General features: G+C 38.5%; 1 protein-coding gene across 1 annotated transcript in view; it reads left to right on the top strand.

The window, feature by feature from the left end:
- The first annotated feature begins 3642 nt into the window (after positions 1-3642).
- The window catches only part of LOC142155382 (guanine nucleotide-binding protein subunit alpha-14), a 109621-nt gene continuing 94557 nt past the window's right edge, over positions 3643-18706 (top strand). The window contains exon 1 of the mRNA XM_075211022.1: positions 3643-4257. Coding sequence (XP_075067123.1) covers positions 4137-4257 — 121 coding nt within the window. The 5' untranslated portion in view covers positions 3643-4136. The remainder of the gene's footprint in view (positions 4258-18706) is intronic.

Genomic DNA, 18706 nt, shown 5'->3' with positions numbered 1-18706 from the left:
TGGGCTAAAATGTGCCAGCCCTCTCCTGTTTTCAGGCCACCCAGAGTGAGTGGTGTGCCCATGGAGGAGAGCATTCCAGGGAGAGCTGCTTGAAACCTGCTGCAGAGAGAATAGATAGGATCTGGCTGCAGAGAACTACTGCACCCAGCAAGGAGTACTTCTGAGGCATCTTTGAACCTGAGTTAAACATGTCCAAAACGTAAACTGTTCTCATTGCAAATGTCCAATCAGATCTGTTGCAGGAGGAGCAAAGGGAAATACTTAATCTCTTTATTGGTAGCTGTAACCAAGAGCTGTGCATGTGTAAAGTATTGCTGATGTATTTAGTTATTTAACTACTGCAACCTAAGTCAAGTGCTGTCGAAAGGAATGTAAATAAAGTTATTATATTTGTGCATTCAAGAGAATATTCCTGACATCTGTATTTTACATTGTCTCACCATACTACCACACCCGTGTCCGCAGACAGTGTTCAACTGTTGTTTGTCCTGCTGCATGTACAGGGCCTCGCGGGTCATCAGTCCCACACCTCGAGTGCTAGCCAGGTCACAAGGTAGAGAGGTGTACTAAGGTGGAGAGGTGTACTAAGGTGGAGAGGCTCCCCGGGATGCTGCCATAGTGGGCTACTTTGGGCTGGGTCACCTGCATATTTTTCCTTTTAAATGTTCCTAATAGGCTGCAGAGGTGAGTCTTGCCCCCTGGGCTAAAATGTGCCAGCCCTCTCCTGTTTTCAGGCCACCCAGAGTGAGTGGTGTGCCCATGGAGGAGAGCATTCCAGGGAGAGCTGCTTGAAACCTGCTGCAGAGAGAATAGATAGGATCTGGCTGCAGAGAACTACTGCACCCAGCAAGGAGTACTTCTGAGGCATCTTTGAACCTGAGTTAAACATGTCCAAAACGTAAACTGTTCTCATTGCAAATGTCCAATCAGATCTGTTGCAGGAGGAGCAAAGGGAAATACTTAATCTCTTTATTGGTAGCTGTAACCAAGAGCTGTGCATGTGTAAAGTATTGCTGATGTATTTAGTTATTTAACTACTGCAACCTAAGTCAAGTGCTGTCGAAAGGAATGTAAATAAAGTTATTATATTTGTGCATTCAAGAGAATATTCCTGACATCTGTATTTTACATTGTCTCACCATACTACCACACCCGTGTCCGCAGACAGTGTTCAACTGTTGTTTGTCCTGCTGCATGTACAGGGCCTCGCGGGTCATCAGTCCCACACCTCGAGTGCTAGCCAGGTCACAAGGTAGAGAGGTGTACTAAGGTGGAGAGGTGTACTAAGGTGGAGAGGTGTACTAAGGTGGAGAGGTGTACTAAGGTGGAGAGGTGTACTAAAAGGAATGACAGCTCCAGTCTGCTCAAGGAACTGCCAGTTGACTATACTGAAAGCAAATTGAACATTTATGCATATTTTATAAAATCTTACACTTTTGAATTATTTCTTCCACACACATTGCTATGATGCTTGGTCATGTTTTTCATGTGGAATGACAGCCGATTACTATGAAATGACAACTGTTTTATACGCCATGTCAAAGCAGAAATGTCCATAAAACTGATGGTTTTTCATGAAAAACACCCTTATTTCTCCCAGATCCCCTAATTCGCTCCCCTATACCTGTACCAAATAAATAAGTGTCTTAATGTGGAATGATGGACAATTACTATGGAATGACAGCTGTTTTATACACCATGTCAACAGATTTTACCATTATCTGGATTGTCAGCGGCTTTGGTGTTTCAAGTGGATATCGACCATTTATATTTTTCCGTCAGCTAGAACACTTCTAAACAATAGACCTTATTACAGGCTTGTGTGAGTACCTGCACGTCGTTGTAGTTTATTCCACTTAAAGTTTTGATTATTGTCTCCAATATAATCCTGTGTCATTCGGAAGGCATGTAAAAAAGCTGTCATTCCAAAGTAATCAGCTGTCATTTCACATTATGACACTTGTGTAGTGGGGCACAGGAGTGGGGGAGTGCATATGCAAAGGATTTAGTGTGGGATTAGGGTATTTGGGAGAAATATGGGTGTTTTTAGGAGAGGATGCAACCTTTTATTGACATTTCTGCATTGACATGGTGTATAAAACAGCTGTCATTCCCTAGTAATCAGCCATCATTCCCCATTACGACACTTGTGTAGTGGGGTACAATTGTGAGGGAGAACATATGCAAAGGATTTAGTATGTGGGATTAGGGGATCTGGGAGAGATATGGGTATTTTTCTGAGAGAAATACAAATTTTTGGACATTTCTGCATTGACATGGCGTATAAAACAGCTGTCATTTCATAGTAATCGGCCGTCATTCCACATTATCACACTTGACAGATATAAGGGAGCGCATACGCAGAGGATTTAGTGTGCAGGATTAGGTCTGGTAGCATTAGTGGTGTTTTTCATGTGATGTTAAATACTTTTGTGTCAAAAAAGACAAAAGTATTATAAGAGTGATACCTTTATTATTATTATTATATTTGCTAGCTTTCAGAAGAGGCCCCTTCATCAGGCAACTTTACAAATTAATGACTAAGAAACAGGCACAACATTTAAGAGCTGTTACATCAATAAATTTGTACAGTGGGGTGGATATATCATTAAGATAAGCTAAAGTAATAAAACAGATGTTTTCGTTGCGGATGGAAACGTAAAGTCCTATGATTTCAGAGATCTGGAGTCACTTTGCTGTGGGGTATGAAGTGTGTCCAAGTAGTTGGTCATAAATCCAGGGGGTAAATGTATCATATACCGGTTTTCTCAACTCACGGGAGATCAGCGTCTTCCCAGCTTAAATTTAAAGCGGCGCTGCCTTGTAAAGGGAAGTTTCTCTTTACAAGGCAGCACCGCTTTAAATTTAAGCTGCGAAGACGCTGATCTCCCGCGAGTTGAGAAAACCGGGGTATGATACATTTACCCCCAGGTGTTAGATTGGGCCCTTGAGTTAATGACTGGAATGTTCTTATCAGCTTAAATTCCCAGATTTGTCTTTCCCTGTCATTTTTAAAAAGACCTTTCAGTATTAGGACTTTTAAATCTGTCATACTGTGTCCTGGTTCAGAGAAGTGTTTGCTCGCGGGGGTGTCCAGACTTTTCTTTATTGTGTGTCTGTGTAGATTCATCCTGGATTGCAGGTTCTGCTTGGTCTCTATTTCTGCATTCAGGTTGTGTGTAAAACAGCTGTCATTCCACATGAAAAACATGACCAAGTATCTTAGCAGTAAGTGTGTGGAAGATATAATTCAGAAGTGTAAGATTCTATAAAATATACATAGAATTTCAAATAGCTATATTAGTCAATTGGCATTCCTTTTAGTAAGTCCTGGGGAGGGGATGTTAATGTCAGCATATGAACCCTCACACTTCACAAGGTGACAGAGGACTATGTAAAGATTATATTTCTCTCCAGAAAAATTAAACACAATGTTCCGTTGTGGCTTAGGCTATATTTACAAGGAAGAGATTTAACCCATGCCAAGTATATGTTGTCCTGCATAAAGGTGTCACTGGTTGCTTGTGAGGTCGTTTTGGCAAGTACCCTAACAATCACAGTACAGAGAGCCCAGCCCTAGTGCTGAAGGGGCTGTGTGAGGAAAGTGCCGCCCTTTCCCCGCCTCTATTTACTCCAGGAAAAGAAAGCTTTCAGTGGATATGTGCTGACTGGCTACCCCACCTCCTGCTCTCTCTCTGTGGGCTCCTGTCCATCTGCTTGTAGGAAAAGAGACCTCCTTGTAAGTTCCCATTACTCCCTCCCCTCGTGTGTGCCCTGCACACTGCAGGTCCCTTCCGTTTACACCACACACAGATGCCTTCAGGAGGGACTGCTAGGGATCTAATGTGAGACCAGCAAGACGGCTAAACTTCCCCAGGGCAAGGAAGAAAGAAACAAGGGATTCATTGGCTTTGTTCAAGTCCCCCTCCCTCCTCTTTGGATAGCTGCTTGAACTTTGCAGGAAGACAGGCAGAAACGCTGCTAAACGCACCAGTTGTTGTGGGGACACTGTGCCAAAGTCTGGTTTCTGTTGGTTTTTTTTGCCTTCCTGAGTAAATCTGCTGCTTTTAACTAAGAGGGACTTTCTAAAATCTCACCACTCCTAATATTGGTAGTTTTTGTCACGCTGGTTGACGATGGCTGGTTGCTGCCTGTCTGCAGAGCAGAAGGAGTCTCAGCGGATTAATGCAGAGATCGAGAGACAGCTCCGCAGGGACAAAAGAGATGCTCGGAGAGAGCTCAAGCTGTTGCTTCTGGGTGAGTGCTGCCTGTTAATGATCTGTAATGAATAACCAGTTGGGGAATCGTGCACAGGGGAAAGCAACAAATGTTTATAGTGTAGCTATTTTAAACCAAAATATTTTGCCATTGTGTTGCTATATGGGGCTTAAGCAACCTGTGAATCTCTCCAGCTGTTGTGAAACTACAAGGCCCAGCAAACCCTGGCTGTAAGAGCTTGCTGGGACTTGTAGTGCCACTGCAGCTGGAAGGCAACAGGTTGCTCAACTGTGTAACCGCCCAAGGACCCGGATTCACAAAACCGAGCGACTTGTACAGTAATTTTTTATTTCCAAGTCGCACAGGGAGATAGTGATCAATGCAAGGTCACAAGACTCAGGAATGGAGTTGTGACCCTTGATCACTCATTGCAAAGGCTGGAGGTGTAATTTACAATGGGGCCGATTCCACTTACATGTATTGAGTCTCTTTAGCACAGTCTGCAGATTTCCTATGACGGTTAACACAGGGCCAGGCAGAGATTTATTTAGGTTATTATATTGTAATGAAGACTGATATATACATGTATATGTGTTTCCTGCTCTAATGCACAGGTGTTCAAGTCACCAGGGTAACAGGTAATTAATGCAAAATGTTTTTGAATATAACGTGTACAATAAAAAAGATTTAATAAACAAAAGCAAAGAGAAACTGAGACACAATTGCGCTTTGTCACCAGTTTTTTTTTTTTTTTAAACTTCTGCACCTTTCTTCTTCCAAGCAGTGTGTGTTAGTACTTTTATAATAAAGCAAGTGACAATTACATGCTAAAGTCCATCAGTGAATATATCATTTTGTGTACATTTGATAGAAACACCATACTATTTGCTTGCTATATTGGTTACTAGGTCCACTTTCAAGCCTGTTTCTGATATTTTTTTTTAGTTTATTTGCCATGTGTACAGTTGAGTGGTGAAAGAATTATATTTTCTGAGGAGTGTACAACTTGCACCTCTTTTTTCAGACACCTTGTATATTGGATAGGTTCATTCTCCTTAAAGGGCAAGGTACACAACCATACTTTACTAAATAGTGTTAACCATCAGCCTGTGAGAGATGGGCAGTGCTTAGAAGCACAGAGAAACCAGGAAGAATATGTCAATTATGAGATAATCTTCGCTAAGTATTTCTGAGCTTTGGGTGACCACCTCAGATCTAAGGCTTAATTGTGTTTGCATTAGCACTTGTATTGGAGTATGGACTATATAGGAATTAACTACAAAATTGATTTTCCTCTTTATTGTAGGGCTTACTCTCCAGTCCCGCTGAAATTCTTATTCAAACAATGAAGTTTTTTTGCTATATTCTATATAGTCCTGTTGTATATTATGGACCAATCGATTAAGGATTAGCATTATACACAGCAAAACCAGCAGACTAACAGTTATTTAATGGAATTTGAGAACTTTGTCAGGAGATGATGTAGGCCAGAGTGAGACATCCTTCTTTTTGGCAAGACTTCTTGGCTTCTCACCATGTACTTCAGAACGACTTGATTGATACATATATATATATATATATATATTCTCATTTGGTGAAAAATATGTTTAGCAATTCTTTGGTGACTTTTGGAAACATTCTGCCTAGTGCACTGTGCAAGACAAAAAAAACCCAGAATCTTTCTCAGCTCCCTCCACTTGGAAGACCACATATAAAAACAGGGTGCACTATATTCAAATGCACACACTGCTCTGCTTTTTGGCCATTTGTTCAGTCGTACTAGTTTAATTTCATTGCCTTGGGTATGGCACATGTCGTCTTTTCTCTCTGAACTGTATTCAGGGATTGGCTTTTTATGTCCTATCCCAACTGTACATGATAATATCCACACATGGCTAAAAAGCAAACAGAGCAATGCATAGAGATAAAGTTATGTACTTGGTAAATGTTGAAGAAGGGCACGTACAATTCACTCACTATATGTTAAACCAGGTTAAGGTATCTTACACATTAACAGCTGTATGGTAGATTTAAGTCGAATGCATTTGTCACCTGTGGCTGTGGGACAATGTTACTGCTTTTTCCTTATCTACTGTGTACTTGTGTGGTGTTGGATTGTGTCATCAGGCCCTACAAGCACAAAATATTATGACTCCAGAGCAATGGAATTGTTCATTGATTGTTATTTTTTTGTTTTTGTTTTAAAAACCCACCATTTTCTGCATGAGTATAGATTATAACAGTCTGTTAGGCCTTACATCACATCGGAGGCATTTACAGTCTAAAATCACTCTGAAAATTGTTATGCATAAGGCTTCTTGTCAGATACTAGTGTACTTTTACTGTGTCTCTGGGTGCACTAACAATGTACTACTGTGATGGGCATAATGAACACAACTAAACAAGCATTTATAAGAATAAAAAATAAAAAGGTTTTTCTTTTTTTTTTTTTTTTTTTTTTAAATTCCTGTGAGCTTCTGTGACTTAAATGTTTCAAAGTACTTTCATATTTCTAAGGTACTTGCACTGATGTAACAGATCAAGTATAGCATTTTTGTGCTGACACATCTAATGCTTGATGACTTGTAATAGTCTCTATATCGACATTCTGGAGCACCATACATATGTCTATAATTATTTATCTGCGCACTGTCTTTAGAATAGTGTTCCTTGTAAGTGTATTTTCAGTTTAATTGGCAGGTAACTGGTAGATATGTACCTTTTCTGGAAACGAATATCCTTCAGTTAAATGTCAGATATATGTATGCAGAAAGGGGGGAAAATATCTGATTTGCCCACATCCTTTTCCTATAATTATACCCAAAGGACATGATATGCCCATTGTGCGGTATCTTATCCTTATCCTGAATCATGGAATAATTTATGAAATAATAAAAAAAAAGTTGATACATCCTGTTTGCATACCTGCATGATTTAGAGTGGCTTTATAATTTGAGACTAATTTACAATTCATAGCCAACTGAACTTTATTATGGCGAACGGTTATTGTATACAGTAGATTGTAAGCTTGTGAGCAGGGCCCTCTTACCACTGTTTCTGGCTGTTAATACCCAGTCTTGTTTACTGTGTTTGTCCCTAATTGTAAAGCGCCATGAAATTTGCTTGTGCTTTAGAAATAAATGTTATTAAATGATTATCGAACAGTTTATTCCGCTGGCATTTGGCAGGTAATCAAACCTTGCAAGTGTATTAACTTGGTGCACTACAATCCTCCATATGATATGCTTACTGGATTTGGATACATTCTGACATTTTGTTCCCGTATGTAAACAATCCAAATGTATATAATTAGTCACTATTGAAGAATGGGGGCCAGTTTTTTGTTTTTGTTTGTCTTTGTTTTTTTTTTTTTAGAGAAAATGTAACTGAATTAAACTCAATTGCAATAATTGATGATCTGAATAGAATAACTGCACTAACTGGATATTCATCATGATTTATTTATATAGCGACACTGATTCCGCAGCGCTGTGCAGAGAACTCATTCACATCAGTCCCTGCCCCATTGGATATTTATTTTTTTAAATGTTCTCTCTATTGCAAAAATATATAGGTTTTTTTGGGGTTTTTTTAAGCTTTTACTATAACTCTGAATACATGCCACTATTAAAATGATTACAGTAGAACTTTGGGAAGTATGCTTTATTGCATGGCTACTTCTCCTCTTGTGTATCTGTAGTTGGCCATGTCCTAAGTGTATCCCCCTACTGTGTAGCAGGACAAAGAAATGCTGGTTTATAGCCTATAGCAAAACATCTGAGCAGCAGGAGCTGGTGGTGGTCACAATAAAGTAACTGTATAAAGTTATTTGGAGCCACCCACACAAGTCTGTGTACCTATTGTCTGCAGCACAGCAAGTACCTGTATTGTGGCAAGTCCTTTGTCTGTTTTTTAGTACTTCTAATTATTATTTACTTTTAATTAACAGGACTATATTTTTGCTTTCTTTTTGGCTGTAAGTATTAAAGGTGTCCATCATCTACACATCCTGCACACATTGCCGGCCTATACAGTAAAGAAATCGCATCTCTATGGAATGCCACGGAAAATAAGTGAGAGAGATTTTAGTACAAATTCTGTTGTCATGTGTCTCCGCAGACTGTTCTGGATTCATATCGCGGCACCTTGCAGCCAATTGAATTCCACCCCCATAGTATCTTGTGAGTTACCAAATAAATATTAAGCTATAGTTGCATGGTTTGTGCATGGGTTTAAATAATCATAGTATCATCCAAGCTTCTTATCTTTGATAAACATACTCCTGGAAAAAAATGTAAATATTTCTACTATAAAGGTGGGTGTGTTTTTCTGTTTCTTTTTTGTTACAAAATCTCCTCTGTATTGTTTAGCTGTCTATGGAGAACTTTGAGAAACAACTGATCAGTCTGACATACTCTCAAACATTTTTTTGTTGTTGAAGCGCTACCTTTTTAAAGGTTTGGCAAAACTGCAAATCTACATGAAAGTAGCAGATGTAGATAGACCACTGTTGGCTAACCTGTGACACTCCAGGTGTTGTGAAACTACAAGTTCCAGCAATTAGCTGCTATATATTGGCAAAGCATGCTGGGACTTGTAGTTTCACAACACCTGGAGTGTCACAGGTTAGCCAACACTGAGATAGACCCTCTTTTGAACATTTGTCAAAAGAATTGCTCTCCTGCATGCCAAGTTTGTCTACAATTAATATTAAAGAAGCAGAGGGTCCACTGGAGCATGTTTTATTTATTTTTTTTGTAGGCCAAAGTCTAAGGGGTAAATGTATCAAACTGTGGGTTTGAAAAAGTGGAGATGTTGCCTATAGCGACCAGATTCTAGTTGTTTATTTAGTACATTCTACAAAATGATAACTAGAATCTGAATGGTTGCTATAGGCAACGTCTCTAATTTTTCAAGCTCGCAGCTTGATAAATTTAGTTAAGTTTTAAGGTATTTCATCTTAGTAAATTAATAAGCTACATACTCATAAATATAACTTCAGCCCACAAATAATTTCCTATACTGTGTATTATTGACAGGTTAAACTTGGTTGACTCCTTTTAATAAGACCTAAACTTCCTTAACATTTTGGAAATATTAACTTTCCCAGGCATTATAACTTGTTTTCTTATAACACTTTAAAAGTGTACCTGTCATACAGGATTCAAAAAAGTGACATACCTAATTCTAATTATATTTAGTTTTTCTATAGAATAGGTTGTGTAGTATACGCAGCTGGTACATGGACATGATGGGTATTTATGGGTTCCCCATATAATTGGTATAAAGTAGTTTGACCATGGCAATTTGAGAGATTCTGCCACATCATAATGCTATAAGGGGCAATGAATGAGAAATGAATTACAGACTGTGGGTAGATTGCACTTTGCATTTTCCTAATTGTTCCTATCACTTGATCTCTTTTCCTTAATGCGCATTTTACATAATCTCTACTATCACTGTCTTGTCTTGCTGTCCATAAATCTTTGTACAACAGTATCCAGCTGGAAGATTTGTTTTACCAATCTGTTCTCTCTTCTTTCACCCTGTCTCTGATGAACACTAAAGTTGGGTACACACTGAAGAATTGTTCAGACCAAGGTGTTATCTCAAACGATTGTACCTACGACTGCAGGTCCGATCAGTCTGACAATTCATGCATACATACTGACACGATTTACCTTCAGATCTGTGCTCTTCGTCTGGTCCTCTAGTCCGGAGAATGACAGCACAATATTCATTCATTCACTAATGTCACATTGTCTCCGAACAAACAAATTAAATATTCCTTCTACAGCACTCTCTACCTTTATTCACTCTGACATTCAGTGCTAACATCGTCTGAAAAGAGCCCGACTCTGCAAACTCTATGGAGATCGTCAGCATGAGTGTATACACACTGCATGATCGTTAGGTGATTGATCGGAAAAAATTGAACGGTACGGCCAAACGAATGCGGTGATAATCGTCTATTTGGGCAGACTTTCGACCATCGTGTCACTACACACATTGACCCGACTTTCGAACGAGCGGTCGTATGTCGGCTGGTTGAGCCGATTATTGGACAAAAACCCTGCAGTGTGTACCCAGCTTTAGGCTTGCTGCACCCCTTATTTCAGTTTTGGGGGGATTTTGGTAGGTGGCCTGTAAATTACCCTGATGTCAGTATTGTACTCTATTGAAATTGAGAGGGTAAACTGATGAATAATGCTTCTGGGTTAAATGGTGTTGTAGCTCCTATGTGTTGACCAAATTGGACATTCATTTTGTCACTTGTCAATGACGAGTGGCAGGATCTGTCTGTGTGTGGCCAACCTTTAAAGGTTCATTTGCTCTAATGAAAGAGCACAGAAGAAATGGTGGACCCCATAGTCAATGGAAGACTTATGCCTCTAACGCGCTTTCTTTATAATAGCATGTTTAAATAGGGAGAAAAAACCTGTTTGTCTAGATTCTTTACTAAAAGTCAGGTCCTGGTGTTTTGTTTTGTTATGGGTTTTTTATTTTTCTTTTCTCCTCCTACCCCCCCCCCCCCCCCCCCATCTCTCATGATGCATTAAGTGGCTTATCTTATACATAGTTTCACATTGTAAGTAATACAATCTTACCTATGTGTAATGACAGTGGTTGAAGTGGAAAATTACTCTTTCATATTTGTTTCATTCAGTCACACCAAGCATCAATTTATCCAAATGAACTATTTTAGAATGTGTTTTATATACAAGCCATGTCATCCCATATTTATCTTTGAAAATAAATGTTTAGTGTAATATTTTAGCAGTCTTGGTATGCTCTACAGAAGCAACAATATTAATAGCTTTTTTTTTTAACAAGGCAAAAATGTAAATGCATTTTCTTATTTTATAAATAGCCAGACACAAGTCTGAGGAGCAATGTAGTGCTATTATTGGAGCACAAATGTGTGTGTGTGTGTGTGTGTGTGTGTGTGTATATCTATATCTATATCTATATCTATATCTCTTTATCTTTATATAAGAGCTACTCATACCAGTCACAAATATAAATGGAAATGCTTCAGGAGATCAAAAGAACTTTATTTAAGATAAAGAAGTGAGCATGCTAGAAGGTTTTAAATGTAGGATGGACAATGGACACAACAAGCAGTTTGGTCTTCCCGATGCTAAATAGGTAACTATATTTGTTTTTCATAGCAATAAAATATTTTAGTTACGCATGCTAGATGGTTCTACTTTCTTTCCTGTGCACAGCAGTCTTTATGTCTGTTAGCTCGCATAACTATCCCAGCCCTTCAAGTACACACATAGAAATGTCCAATTTGTGCCAACACAGAAAATAACTTTAAATTGAATCATCTGTACTCCACCATGGGTAAATCCTAATATGGTCAAAGGAAGTGTGTGGGTGTGTATTAATAAATAAAATAAATATATATATATATATATATAATTACAGTCAAGTTCATAAATACTGGGACATCGACACAATTCTCATATTTTGGGCTCTATACACCACCACAATGGTTTTGAAATGAAACAAACAAGATGTGCTTTTACTGCAGACTTTCAGCTTTAATTTGAGGGTATTTAAAACCAAATCAGGTGAATGGTGTAGGAATTACAACGGTGCCTCCCACTTTTTAAGGGACCAAAAGTAATGGGACAAACTAAACAATCCTACATCAAACTTTCACTTTTTAATACTTTGTTGCAAATCCTTTGCAGTCAATTACAGCCTGAGGATCCTTAACCTGTCTGTACCTTTCCCTGCTGAAAAGGTCCTTTTCTGGTAACCTTTTCCAATATGTGTGTGTATGTGTGTATGTATATAATATAAGTATGAAGAAGTTTGTTGGTGAATATTTTCAACACCCCTACACCGATTGGGACCAATGCGAGGTGGTCCATTTGGATACTGGCCAGGATTTAGTGGGGTTAGGGTCCTCCCGTTGATGTATGCTGGTCAGAACTTTGATTCTGGTCCTTTTTCTAGATAGATTTGGATGACCTTTAATATATTAAAAAAACAAAAACAAACGACTATGGGCAGCCACCTCATGGGTGTGTTGGAAGAGCTGCTAAGCTGTTAATTATTCTTAAAATGTTGATGGTTACATCCAACTCATTAATAACTTGAAGATTTAAACCCAGGCCTGGAGAACAAGTAATTTAACTCTTACCACTCTTGGCCAGTATTGTTGGGGGTAACTGTCCCAGATAGATATATATATATCTATTTATTATTTTTTTGGGGAAAATTGTTGTGCGAAGGGATTTTTTTTGCCACTACAGCCTGTCTTTTGGTGCAAAGTACTAGTACTTTTTGAAGTGCTAAGCTGTCCTGTACTTTCCTCACCTTCATTCCTGTGCATGTGGCACCCGCTCACTGCTGTTCTCCCATGCTGAGCATCTCCGTACAGAGAATACTTCCCAACGTACCCACCCACAGGACAAAGCTGTCCTGATCGAGATGGCGGGACTGTACTGGCTGAAGTGGGACAGTTGGGAGGTATGTTTTTCTCTACTTTTTGCAGAAAATGATTTGTAGCAGTAAGTGGATCTCCATTCTTACAGTGAGCAAGTGTGCAATTAAATACACAATGTCAGTATATTATTTTTATTATATTTTTTTTTTTGTAGTCAATGCACCAAATTTGCATTTGAAGGGGGGGGGGGGGGTGAAGAAAAGTGAAATATTCCAGGTCTCCAAGTCTCTCCTGCATGGACATTGCTTCAGGGTTGTTAACATTAACAGATACACGAGTGTGCTTTTGTGGCATGTGTATGTGATGCATACATGGTGCCCTCCATCTAGTAATCTACAAATAAGACAAAGACAAAGGGATTGAGGGTGGACGGGATGAGTGCCGGAGAAAAATCATTGTAATCCATGAAAATATAAAGTCTATCTTAGAACAGAGGTGTCTAAACTGAGTCCTCAAGAGCTACCAACAATTCATGTTTCCAGGATTTCTTTAACATGTGCATTAATTTTTTTTGGCTGGGTTGGTAATTATGCCACCTGTTTCTACAGACAGAAATCCTGAAAACGTGACATGGTAGCTCTTGAAGACTGGGTTTGAGCACCTCTGTCTTTATGATATAGTGATGGATGCAATGCAGATAATTATAATATTGGTGAAAATCAGGAAAGATTATAGAAGTGATAAAGGATACAAAAAGAAGGAATGAATAGATAAACATGAATCTAGAGATTTGCAAACTGTCTGTCTGTAGAGATCTGCTTTTGTGGGATTGCACTGACTGCATTTTGGCACCAGTGGTTTCCTTGGGGTTTGAATGGAAGATAACCTTGTATTTAAAAGTCACCGCTAATTTGTTGTCCGAAAACTACTGATCCAATTGGTTGGGTGATTACAAAACTACCCAAAGGGCCATAAACCTTTCCATATGAAAATGTGATTTTTGAATCAAGTGACCCAGTTCTTTTCCGTACTAGAAATTAACTCTGACTTTCACTATACTTTCAACATCACTGAAAACATCATACAGCTAAGGTGATTATGATTCTCCTGCCTGATGTTTTTGCAGAAGCATAAATATGATTTCATGCAGAATCTTGGTGGATTCCCGTTCTTCTAGGAAGCATGTATGTATACCGATACCCATTCACTACTTTGGGGTCTTGGGACTGAATCATCGACTATATGCTGATTGTATACTGTGAAATATTTTATTAAAGACACGCTGGATGTGAAAGTCTTTTGTTGAGTGTTCTCTTTCTACAGTCTCTAGTGTGTGTGTGTGTGTGTGTGTGTGTATATACAGATATATAAATTTTTTGCAGCTGCTTTTATTTTTATTAGGCCTTACCTTACAGCAGCCTATTGCTGCTTAAGAAATGTAAATAAAGGTGCAAGCTTGTTTTCACAGACCTGTACCTGTGCATGGTTAACATTAACAATGTCTTATTTCCTTAAGGACTGCACTGAATTAAAATTTGATTACAGTGTTTACACTACACGACTCTGCTTGCTGCCAGCACCAGTATGTTGATATCAAGATAGGCCATGGGTGTATTTCCCTTAAAAAGGTCTACTCCTTAGCATACAGTGATGTATTTATGTAATAAAACATGATGCCTCTGGCATTCTGAGGAGCAATCACTTAACATAAATTTTTGGTTTACATTCTTGTCTACGTTTTATATTATCCAGGCACCAGTGTCACTATTTTGCCAGTTTCATGCTTGAAGTTTTTATTAACTTTTTTTTTTATTTTTTTTATTGGTGTTATGAATCTTTTGAACAATTTGTTTTTCTTAATTTTTCTGGTTTACTTAATAGCACTGCGCTATTGTGCTGTAATGTTTAGAAACCTAGCAATAGTTTTCATTTGTCTGGCTTGCACTATATTATTTTATAAAAGCCTCTAATTGGCTAACTTTTGCCAGGTTTTTAAATAAACTTTTAAATTGTTACAATGTATTTTAAATAACAAATAAAATGCACACTTTACTCCCATCTTGGGTTGACAAACATTTAGGGCTAGATTTACTAAGCTGCGGGTTTGAAAAAGTGGGGATGTTGCCTATAGCAACCAATCAGATTCTAGCTTTCATATATTTAGTACTTTATACAAAATGAAAGCTAGAATCTGATTGGTTGCTATAGGCAACATCCCCACTTTTTCAAACCCGCAGCTTAGTAAATCTAGCCCTTAGTCTGTCCTCTAGGTCAGAAATTGGTATCTGTAATTTAGAGGTATGTCTTTTAATTTGGACATCATCATGTGATCCTGAAAGGGCATGACCTATTTAGTAAAGTATAATAAACATGTTGGTTACATTGTGTATATTTCTTAGCTCTGTAGTATATTCTCTAGCATATATTAAACTCAAATAGTGGCTCTACTTGTTTTTCCATTAATTTTTTAGTGATGGTGTGTTAAAAAAAATAGATATAATACCTATAAGTCACCACACTATTACATGTTCAGTAAAGGGGTTTCTGTTGTGAGTATCATGACTTTCTATTAAAAGTTCTTGGGAAATCCGGAAATTATTCACAACGCTTCACTTTTTCCACATTTTGTTATGTTACAGCCTTATTCCAAGATGAAATAAATTATTTTTTCCCCTCAAAATTCTACACACAATACCCCATAATGACAATGTGAAAAAAGTTTTTGGGCGATTTTTGCAAATTTATTAAAAAAAACAACTAAGGAATCATGTACATAAGTATTCACAGCCTTTGCTCAATACTTTGTTGATACAACTTTGGCAACAATTACAGCCTTACGTGTTTTTGAATGTGATTCCACAAGCTTGGCACACCTACCTTTGGCCGGTTTCGCCCATTTCACTTTGTAGCACCTCTCAAGCTCCATCAGGTTGGATGGGAAGCGTCGGTGCACAGACATTTTCAGATCTTTTCAGAGATGTTCAATCGGATTCAAGTCTGGGCTCTGGCTGGGCCATTCAAGGAAATTCACAGAGTTTTCCTGAAGCCACTCATTTGATATCTTGGCTGTGAGCTTAGGGTCGTTGTCCTGCAGAACCGTTGCCCCAGTCTGAGGTCAAGAGCGCTCTGGAGAATGTTTTCCAGGATGTCTCTGTACATTGCTGCATTCATCTTTCCTTCAATCCTGACTAGTCTCCCAGTTCCTGTTGCTGATAAACATCCCCACAGCATGATGCTGCCACCACCATGCTTCACTGTAGGTATGGTATTGGCATGGTGATAAGCAGTGCCTGATTTCCTCCAAATATGACACCTGGCATTCACGCCAAAGAGTTCAATCTTTGTCTCATCAGACCAGAGAATTTTGTTTCTCATGGTCTGAGAGTCCTTCAGGTGCATTTTGGCAAACTTCAGGCGGCCAGCCACGTGCTTTTTTACTAAAGAGTGGGTTCCGTCTGGCCACTCTACCATACAGGCCTGATTGGTGGATTGCTTCAGAGATGGTTGTCCTTCTGGAAGGTTCTCCTCTCTCCACAGAGGAATGCTGTAGCTCTGACAGAGTGACCATCAGGTTCTTAGTCACCTCCCTGACTAGGGCCCTTCTTTCCCGATCGCTCAGTTTAGACGGCCGGCCAGCTCTAATAAGAGTCCTGGTGGTTCCGAACTTCTTCCACGAATGATGGAGGCCACTGTGCTCATTGGGACCTTCAAAGAAGCAGATATTTTTCTGTACTCTTCCCCAGATTTGTGCCTCGAGACAATCCTGTCTCAGAGGTCTACAAACAATTTCTTTGACTTCATGCTTGGCTTGTGCTCTGACATGCACTGTCAAGTGTGGGTCCTTGTATAGACAGGTGTGTGCCTTTGCAAATCATATCCAATCAACTGAATTTACCACAAGTGGACTATAGGAACATCTCAAGGATGATCAGTGGAAACAGGATGCACCTGAGCTCAATTTTGAGCTTCATGGCAAAGGCTGTGAATATTTATGTACATGTGATTCCTTAGTTTTTTTTATTTTAAATAAATTTGCAAAAATCTCAAACTTTTTTCACATTGTCATTATGGTGTATTGTGTGTAGAATTTTGAGGGGAAAAAAGGAATTTATTCTATTTTGGAATAAGGCTGTAACATAACAAAATGTGGAAAAAGTGAAGCGCTGTGAATACTATCCGGATGCAGTGTGTGTGTGTGTGTGTATATATATATGTGTGTGTGTATGTATGTATATATGTATATATGTATATGTGTATATATATATATATATATATATATATATATATATATATATATATATGTATGTATGATTTTGATGAAGATCACTTAAGACTTATTGGATTGGTAAATATCTGTATATCCACTCTATATCTGTATATACCATTACTTTAGGTGTGTAGTGTAAATGTGTAGGCAAGTTTCCATTCCAGGAAGATAGGTTCCCAGCTAATTACACTGGCAGCCAATCAGAAAAATATGAGGTTTCATATGCCTGCTCGGATGCCATATTTTTCCCTCCAGTAGAACAAATAGTTTGTGCTATAGTAAATTAGTAAATTCCTCCACATGGTTTTAGTTTGGTTGACTTAAGAGCTTGACTTGGTTTACTCATTGTGCCCAAAGACCTGTCTAAACATTGCAGCCAAAGGTGTAAGGTGGATGAAAATGAGAAATGGTCCATGGATATACCACAATAATCCGGTGTACTCCCAGAGCAATTGTAAGGGGGATTGAACATCCTTACCCCCACTCCCAATATCTGAAACCAAAAGTCAGCGGGTACTGTACGTTCATAATATACATTCGATTTTGTAAAGGATCCCCTCTCTGTGTACATAGGAGAGCATTTAATTGTCAACTCTACTAAAGGTGTAATTGTCATTATAATTACCACTACTCCATACATGCCTGGTGTACATATGGCAGCAATGAAATTGCCATACTCTTATACACATTTTCATTTTTTCACATTATGGTTTGAAAGTGACAGGACCTTGCAGTGTGGATGAGCCCTAAGGCAATTTAAAATGCTATATTAAGATCTCGGAAGCCCTTTTTACTGGATCTCTCTTCCCACATATGGTCTTTCTCTACCTTTAAACATCCCTGAACTGGAGTTTCCCAATAGAAAAATTGTAACAGTATATATTAATGATATCTTCACACAAAGGTCTCCTTCTTCCTTTTTTTTTTTTTTTTTTTTCCTTCCGTTAATTAAGACATTATCTGAATGGGGTTAGATCTAGCTTATGAAAAATGTGTTCAATAAGCCTGACACCATGGGCAGGTGTGCATGTCAGGTACCGCCATTTTTACAACAATAGCACCAAGTAGTCTACCTGATTTATTTGGATTAAGTCACCTGTTCCACAAATCTTGGCAGGGATGAATGACGATCACACCGTTCTGTTACATAATTATATTGTTACCAGCCAAACATGCAATAATTGAATGGTAGATCTACTAGACCAAATTGATCCTCAATGAAAAATTGTGCAACAGTCACAAATATATGGATAGTAGCATCTTTCAATAGACTTTAAAAGGAACTCTTCAATCCATATTCCCAAATGGATAATACAATTGCTTTCAGTTAATGTTTCTAATGAAAATTAAGCACATACTAAATTTGTTTCTAAACTGTCTATTTGTGTACTGGGGCTTTTAAGATAACTTCCTTGGGGTAGGACTTCTCACCTCCTTGTCACTACAATAGACCATTGTATTTTTTTGTTTCAACAATGTTGCAGCTCTCTGCAAAGGAGTTGCTTTAGCACTACAGAAAAGCAGATACCATAAAAGCAACATTACAAAGGAATAAAAAAAAATGTTTAAAGGGTTTTCTTGTTATCAAAAATCAGTAAAATTGTTATGCCCACCTCGAGTAATCAATTTTAAAACCTAATTTGAAAGACACAAAAGAGTGCTCCTGGAGGGAGGATTCAATTCTCAGAACATTGTGGCCGCAGTTTATTACCATTACTACGGTAAAAAGTAACCCAGATTTTTGCTCGCGCCCAGAAATCAGAGTTGCTTCTGTCGGTAAATATCCGCGTCTCGCTGCCGTTCCGGGGGCTCCTGGG

Source organism: Mixophyes fleayi, chromosome 1 (assembly GCF_038048845.1).
Source record: "Mixophyes fleayi isolate aMixFle1 chromosome 1, aMixFle1.hap1, whole genome shotgun sequence".
NCBI classification, from domain to species: Eukaryota; Metazoa; Chordata; class Amphibia; order Anura; family Limnodynastidae; genus Mixophyes; species Mixophyes fleayi.
The sequence above is the reverse complement of the archived record's forward strand: the minus strand, read 5'-3'. Positions and strand labels throughout refer to the sequence as shown.